The sequence below is a fragment of the Crocodylus porosus genome, unplaced genomic scaffold (genome assembly GCF_001723895.1).
Source record: "Crocodylus porosus isolate Cpor-Errol unplaced genomic scaffold, CroPor_comp1, whole genome shotgun sequence".
Lineage (NCBI taxonomy): Eukaryota > Metazoa > Chordata > Crocodylia > Crocodylidae > Crocodylus > Crocodylus porosus.
Genome location: NW_017728905.1, coordinates 346824 through 355038, shown reverse-complemented (window position 1 = coordinate 355038; position 8215 = coordinate 346824). Strand labels below are relative to the sequence as shown.

Here is an 8215-nt window from a genome sequence, read left to right as displayed (position 1 = left end):
AGGGTTCAGCAGTGAAATCCTGCTCCTGTTAGGGCTGCGCCCTGGGGTGGTGAACACAGGGCTGGAGCCCAAAGCCACCGGGCAGATTAGCACGGGCTGCAAGCAGCTCTGGGTCAGGTCAGAGCCCGGACCTCGGTGTTTAAGCCCTGGAAACAAGCCTCAGGGTATGATCCTGCCACGCTCCGTCCCTGCTACTGCGGAGGGCGGCAGGATCTCCCGTGTGCATCTCAGCACCCAGCAGGGTCGGGCCTTCCACTTGGAAGCGGAGCTGAGGTTAGGCCTGAGATTTACCCCCCGACCGGGGTGCGGGCAGATGGAGCTGCTATTGGTACAGCTGGGACTCAGCCCTGTTGGCACGTGGGCTGCTCCATGCCACGGTGCCTGGCTGGAAGCAGGGGAAAGCGCGGGCACACGGAGCAGGAGAGGCAGGCCAGGGGTGCACCGTGCTGGGGGAGTCTGGCGAGGCTGGGCTCTGAGCCGAGACAGGGCTTGGTGCTGCCCACGCGGGGCATTTGCGCCCTGTGGCCCAGGCTTGGGGAGGGGGCTGGCAGCTCGCGTTTGCCAAGAAAGCCAAACTCAGTCCCTGGATGGTGGGATTCCCCCACCAGCTACCCTTGGCACTCCAGCATCCCCTCCTTGTCCCCCACGATCTTTATCACTCAATCCCCCCCAGCACAGCCCCGCCATCCTGGAGGGGGGCAGCGAGGGGGCTCTCCAGGGGCCAGGGAAGCTGCATCAATCGGATCGCTTTAAGCTGGACAAAGTGCTTGTGAGGTCCCAAGGGGCTGGCGTGGCCAGATCAGATGCAGCCTAGCGGGCTGCTTCATCCCTCTCAGGTTTCTGTAGCACACCAAACCCCCTCCCCACCGGGGCAAGGAGGAAGCAGTCAGATCCACCGGGGCTCATCCCTGGCCCCCCTCCCCACTCCATCATCCCTCCACCCCCACAGCGCCGGCTCCCCCGGGCCAGAAGATGAATTGCCACTGCGGGTAATGAAAGGAGATGAAGAAGCAAACGGCGCTGACATGTCCAATTTATTACGGTGGCCCAGCCGCCTCCAACAGGCAGCAACGCGGTCGCACTGCCAGGATCAGCACCAGGGGGAAGGGTCTGTGACATGGGGCTGAACCCCAAGGAGCTGCTGACCTGCAGGGCTGGGGAGAAGCAGAAGCAAGCTTGCCTGGCTCAGCAGGGACAGGGGGCACTTGAGAGGGTGGAAGAGGGGAGGCCAGGAGAGGGTGATCTCGCCCCCAGGCTCCTGGAGATGGGGAAAGTCACAGGGACATTGGTTCTTGTCCCTGGATCCAGGGCTCTGTGGGTAGTGGGGCTGCTGTGGGCTGTGAGCCAGAGCGCATCACTGCTGGCACTGGGAGCGCATCACCTTGGCAGCAGCTAGGGCAGAGAGCTGTGCTCTGCAACTGGGTGGGACGGAGACAACGCACCAGGCCTCAGCCCTGCCCAGCACATGGGCTTGACCCAGCCACGGGTGCGGGAGTCTCAGGGCATGATCCTGCTCCTTTGCCCCTGCCTGCTAGTCTGCCTTGGGCTAATGCGCCCTGTGGCCATCAGGCACCACAGTCCCTGGACAGCAGAACCAGGCCCTAAATGCCTATTAATCCTACTCCGATTTATCCATTTCCTTGTAGCCCCGAGCTTCCCCAGGGTCAGAGCCAGGATGGCCCCTTCCCCAGATGGGGAAATGGAGGCACAGAGCAACAACGCAGCAGGGCCAAGGTTAGCAGCATTCCCAAGCAGGATGTCTCATCTCTAGACACCTTAGCCACAACCCCTAAGGGGGCTTCTAGACGGGACAGGGACTCAGATACAGGCACAGTGGGGAGATGCTGGAGAGCATCCGCTGCTGGGCAACCTGAGGAAACCTGGGCATGGCCATGACTGCAGAGGGCCAGGGGGCACAAGGGCTGGTGGGGGAGAAGGTGGGTCTGTGTTGCGCTGTGCTGCTGTAGAGCTGCTAGTAGAGGAGATGGGGCTTAAGCGGGGAGGAAGAGAGGGCTCTAAGCTTGGCTTGCTTCATGCTGCAGCAGGGTGGTGGGGAAGCAGAAGCCACTTCTGCCGCGGACACTCAATCAGCACAGCATGCCCCACACTCCCCCAGCACCAGCTAGACTAGTACCAGCACAGTCATGGAGGACGCTATTAATCACTGGCGCTGAGGGAGGGACGTGGAGGCTTCCCAGCCAGGTGATTTAGTAACTTGCTGCCTCTCCAAGCAAGATGGTCACATCCCAAGCTGGCCACAGAATTCAGGCGTCCCTGCTCCAGCAAGCAATGAGATTTGCACTGAGACAGAGAAGGATGGGGGCAGGGAAAGAAACTCTTTCAGGGCCCTTTATTGCACTGAGAGTGAACTGGGTTAGTCCTTAGGTGGCCCATGTGGACAGTGAAGCACCCACGCTGCCTGGTGGTCAGAAGAGGAGCACAGGGAAGGGCAGTCAGTGATGGGCAGAGGCCGGCTATGCTCTCTGGGAACTCCATGGCTGTCACCATTACCACCCAGCTTAGCTGCCAATGCACATGTAACAGATCCCAGCTTCAGCTGGTGGCATCTAGGGCTCAGCCCCGCTGAGGCTTTGCTTCTGCACTCAAGCTGGACAGCTCTGGTTTGTGCATCTCCCTCCCATTGCCCCTGCCCCAAAACCCACAGCAGGAAGCTCACTGTGGAGACGCTGACAAGCAGCAGTTGTCTCCTCTAATGGAGTTGCAGCCCCAGGGGGCTGGTTTGCTGGTGTCACCATCACTCACACCGGGCTGACAGGAGCTGGGGTAGGTGGATGGTGATACAGAGATGCCTGGCGGCGATCATGCTCTAGGGCCTGGTTTGAAGGCATGCTGCAACATGACAGCGTATTAGCAAGGCTCTTCCCAGGCAGGGAGAGCTGCTCTGATTACAGATGGTCGGCGGCATGTGCAGATGGCCTGGGACGCTCTCTGCTACAGGAAGCCAACTCTGTGGTCGGCTTTGTTATGCAGAGGGCAGCTGAGTGCTGGCTGGGTGAGGGAAGGTAATCCCAGTCCTGCTGCACCTTCTGACTGTGCCCCTCTCATTGGCTGGGGGAGGGGAGCAAAAGGAGAGCGGGCAGGATCTTAGCAGAGCCACTCTGGGTCAGTCGCTGGGGCTGTCTTCGCTATCCGAGTACGCCCCCAGCAAGCTGAGGGAAGAGCCCTGGGCTGCTGGCGCGGGCTGGGTCCCCACAGGCAAGGGCATGCTCCGACTCCCAGCACCTAGGAGCCAAACAGTGGATTTGGTCAGTTGCCTTTCCCCAGTGCTGGACCTCCCCATGGGCTTCCCTGCTGCAGCCTGGGCTGACAGCCATCCCCCAGGCACATCCCATGCCCAGCACCTGCTGAGATACCAGGCAGCGGGGGCCGGCTGCAAGGCAGATTCTTCCCACCCAGTCTGAAGCTCACCCAAGGCTTCCCTGGGAGGTTATTTCCAAGGTTCTCCTGCTGCCCCCTGGCAGTGACAGGAGAGAACAGCAAGATGTCTGGGGTGCCCGGTCTCCTCTTAGGCTCAAAGGAGTCAGTGAATGGTGGAAGGGAGCAGGCAGTCAGGCACAGGGACCTCCAGTAGTTAGGGGTCTCTTCTGCACATGTGCTCAGGAGAAAGGGGCTGATGAGGGTGCAAGGCAGGAGAAACTCCTGCTTCTGGGCCATACGTGAAGCTCAGTGCTTGAATCAGCAGCGATCCTTAGTCTCACGTGGCCCCTCCCACCATTTAGTACCATTCACAAATGAGGAATGGGGCCAGTGTTGTCACCCCTATTAGAATACAGCCCCCTCAGACACTGGACACAGCCAAACATCACATGACAGCTTTGGACAGAGATTAAGCACTCCAGGGAACTATGGGGCCTTGCAACTATGGGGCCAGGTGGGAATGACAAGACAGCGCTAACCAGGTCCTCTGACATATAGCGCCACCTCCACAAACAGACTCAGGCCAAGAATAGCTCTTGGGACCTTAGCTCTAGATCTGGGGTGCCCTGCTACCCATGGGACTGGCAGACACCGGGGCTCACCACCGCAAGACCAAGGGAACTGTGGTCACGGCAGGGCTTGTACACAGGCTCGTGGACCCACAGCTAACCTGCTAGTGTCTATAGCCCCAACCAGCCAAGACTGATCCAGGCAGCTCAGGAATCAGCCACCGCACCTGCTGTGGGGACTCATCAGGCACCTGTGATGGCTGAGAGGCAGGGAGGGGAGACACCATCCCACTCAGACCCTGGCCACCAGCCCTCCAGAGCGCTGCCTGCCATTACCTGTGCTCGGCAGTGCTGGCAGCTTCCCCATCCCGTTCGCAACAGCTGAGCCTGGGTTCTGCTTCTTCACCATGACCAGCCCAGCTAGCTGGGGCTTGCTGTTGAGCTTGCCCACACTCTTTTCCCAGTTCTCTGCCCTCAGCTTCTTGCTCTGGGGCTCAGTGTCCTGCAGGAGACAGAACAGATTCATGCTCTCTGTCCCCCCAAGCTGCTGCAGCAGGGTTGGGGGGAAAAGAGCTTTGCAAGACAGCACCAGAGAGCAAAGGCTGTTCCAAGCTGGTTGCCTAGAGGTAGCATCTGGGGCCCTTGTCTTTTCATCCATACAACTACCTTCCTCCCTTCTCCCAAGGGCTGCATCCCTACAGCTTGGAGCATTTAAAACGAGCATGGAAGAGACACTAGTCAAAAGGCACAAGCTGGTGGCAGCAGGATGAGCTGCAAGCAGTAAGGCTTTTGTGATTTCCCATTTGCTGGTGGATGGGGTGGTGGATACAACTCACCAGGAACTGGAGGGCTCCAAAGATCAGTGTTGGGGTAAGAAACATTTCCCAGCTCAACAAGAAAAAATTCTTTAGTGAGGGTGGAATGTGGAATAAGCTTCCAAGGGAGGGGGTACCGTCTCCTTCCTTGCAGGTGTTTAAAAGGAGAGACCTGCCAGGGTCCAGCACTCATTCCTGCCCAGGACAGGGGGTCGAACTCAATGATCTAATAGGTCCTTTCCGACCGCAACATTTATGAAACTATGAAACTCCAGCCTGGCCTGGGCAACCTTGAAAGCTCAGACTGGCTCTGTCTGCCGATGGAGAAGGGAGACCAGGCTCAGGCAGTGTTTGCTGGCCTGTGTCATGAAGCAGGTCCCTAGGTTGGGTTTTAATAGGCAGGACAGGAGAAGGGACAACTGTTCTGCTCTTTGCTGTGCTGCTGTTGTATCCCTGTGAGCAAGTCAAGAGAACAGGGCAAAGCCAGAAGGGTAGATCTGCAGCTGCAGCTCACATCCAGCTGGGACAACTCACTGCCTGAACTGAGGACTGAAATACACAGCAAGCGCCTGCCTGCCCAGGGACTCAGCACTGTGGACTCCCAGAATCAGCCCCTGCAAGCCAGCTGCATAGGAAGGCCCACCCCTGGGCTCACTTACCTCCCGGAGGAAGTCTGTGGGTTTCGGTTTTGCTGCCGGGTGCGGGGACACCTGGGCAGGTTCCTCGTCTGAGTCAGAATCTTGCAGCAACCGCCGGCTCTGCGCCTCCTCCAACATTGCTCTGCAAAGGGAAGGGGTCAGCCAGGGAGGTGGCAGGGGCTGCCCCATGAGAAGCACCTACATACTGCTCAGGGGCAAGAGCTGGGACAGCAGTTGCCACAGAGCTGATGGGCACAGTCCCTCCGCCACTGCCACAATCCTGCAATCTGACCCATACTTCATCCTCCTCCCCATTTTTAAAGAGAAGCTCAATGCTGTAGCAACACATGAGACTGACAGCACAGAGGCCTCCTTTCATCTAGTTCCAACAGGGACACAGCTTTAGGAGCTGTTCTCACAGCCCAATTCAACTGGATATCACCCAACTCCAGAGCTGCCACCTCTAAGACAAATTCAACCTCCCAGGTCCAGTCAGCAACACTCACTCCTGGACAGCTCAGGCACCAGCCACGCTGGTTCTCCTCACTGTTCACTCAAGGTGGAAGCATCCCCCAGTATGAGCCCCACTCCATCAGATCTCTACAGTGCTGTCCCCATACACTTCTGGCTGCAAAGGATGAGATGATGGCCAACCCCAGCAGGTGCAATAGGGCAGGCTCCAGAGTGTAGACTCCCACAACTCACTTCAGCTCTTGCTCATCTTCCTCCTTCTCCTGGCGTTTCTGCTCCTCCTCATACTCCTTGTACTGCTTCAACATAGACTCAAAGTCCACATTTGCCTGCCGCTGGTTGAGCTCCTTCAGCTCCTGCAGGTTCTCCAGAACCTCCATCTCCAGCTTGGAGTCCTTGGTGCGGTTCTCCAAGACCTGGCGAGGAAAGCAGGAAGGCCCTTCAAGCACTGAGTGAGCCACACCACCATCTCCCAAGCTCAGATGATAGCAGAAGCATCAAAACACATAGCCCACACACTGGTTCCAGCTCAGAGAGCCATCTCACCAGGCCCATGGGGCTGGAAATTTGGGGGCAAGGTGAATGGGAGCGAGACCCGCTGCCAGATTCACTGCTACAAAGCCCCAGCAGGCATACATGTCAGCAGTAGGAAGGAGCAAGCAATGGATACAGTAACAACTGTGCTGCTGCTTGCCCTACTGAGCCCAGATTCAACCTGGGAGGCTCCTGGTGGTCTAGATCCCACCCAGGGACCTGGACAGGTTTGAGACTTCCTGATCTACAAGTAATGCTGACTGCCCCCCACATTGGTTCAGAACAGCTCTCAGAAGGAGCAGCAGGCACATGATACTAAGGCTATGAAGAGCTTAGTTTGCAGGACTTAACTTAAGTGCCTGTCATTCATTCTAGGACAGGACAGAACCTGCTCACAGCAGAGACCATGGTTACTGTCCATCTGTGCCAGCTCCACAGGGCTTCAGAATTTGGACAGCACCTCCTATAGACGAGTATCTGTAAGAGCTCTGGTATTAGCTGCCTTCCCTTGTACAAAATGCTGACAGGAGCTAGGGGCCACCTGGCTTCTGCGGGGGGGGCGGGGGGGGTGTTCAATACCTTCATGGGATTGTTTAGCTCTTCTTCATCCCGCTCCTTCTGCATTCGCTTCTCTTCCTCTTCCAAAAGTTTCTCCGCTTGGAAGTTGCGTGTGGCCCCATGCTCCATGGTGTAGTCCGTGTTCTCGGGATCTGTCTGAGGAAAGCAGGGAAGGGGGAAAGACAAGGCAACAGCTGGACATGTACCATGTGGTCTGGGAAGATATTTTGCCAGTCACAGCCAGCACATTCAGGGCTGACTACAAACAGCTCATCTGCATTTCAAAGTGACACAATCCCTTTGGTGTTGTTTTATTCACACTACTGCTCCAGTAGCTCCTCTTGCCAAAGGAAAGATCACTGACAGCCTAGAAATGCTCACCATCCTGCTAACACAGCTGGGCTACCTTAGTGCCCTGTTCTGATCTTATAAAAATCAGACTGTTAGAAGGGGAACATGCTTCAATCAGCGTAACCCCAAAATCTGATGTTATAACAGCAACATTGATGGGAAACACATCCCCTTCAGGGGCTAGAGCGGAGATCTCCCAACACCCCTGATCTAACCAGTGTACCAGGCTCCCTGACCTAGCAACAAATCCAGACGAGACACAACGGTCAAGAGGCTTTACCTTGAATGTGATCTCTGCCAGGCACCGGGTGCACTTGATGTAGAAACGGAAGATGGGGAGCCCCAAGTACATCTCATTCTGCACCGTCTCCTTGCGGGCATTAAACTTTTTGCCCTTGTAGATGTACTCCCCACATGTCTTGCACCTGAAGAGGGAGAGAGAAATCCAGCGTAATGAAAAAAAAAAACCAGGAGCAAGAGCCTAACTAATGTACAGGCAGCCTGAGCCCACTGTCCACCTGGCAATCTCCTTCCCAAGGGCCATTCTAGGAACCCCAAACGCCCACAGCAGAAAAGCAGCACAGATGTCCTTTCCCATTTGGTTTTGATCAGCACCACTTAGGTGGAATAACACCTACATTCAACTCACTTCCTGCCTTGGGGCCGAGGCGAACCTGCACACTCCACCTGCTTAAGTGCCTTTGTGCATCTTGGGTTCCCAAAATCAACACAGAATAAAATTAGTGCCAGCAGACAGGTCGTTATATTATACCCATTTCTGAGGGGGATGTAAATGTGTGGCAGAAGCATGCAGTCGGTTGAACAACCCGCTCAAAATCCCATGGGCAATCTGAGCCTGAGCCAAAACCCTGACTTCAACTCCTGAGTCCCTGTCCCATAC

At 56.6% G+C, this 8215-nt stretch overlaps 1 protein-coding gene across 1 annotated transcript in view; it reads right to left on the bottom strand.

Moving 5' to 3' along the window:
• Positions 1-1016: 1016 nt before the first annotated feature.
• CCDC94 (coiled-coil domain containing 94) overlaps positions 1017-8215 on the bottom strand; it is a 7766-nt gene continuing 567 nt past the window's right edge. Inside the window, exons 2-7 of the mRNA XM_019556953.1 lie at positions 7595-7795; positions 6985-7119; positions 6106-6287; positions 5422-5542; positions 4284-4449; positions 1017-3243 (exon numbers count right to left, since the gene is read on the bottom strand). Of these exons, the coding sequence (XP_019412498.1) occupies positions 3125-3243; positions 4284-4449; positions 5422-5542; positions 6106-6287; positions 6985-7119; positions 7595-7795 (924 nt within the window). The 3' untranslated portion in view covers positions 1017-3124. The remainder of the gene's footprint in view (positions 3244-4283; positions 4450-5421; positions 5543-6105; positions 6288-6984; positions 7120-7594; positions 7796-8215) is intronic.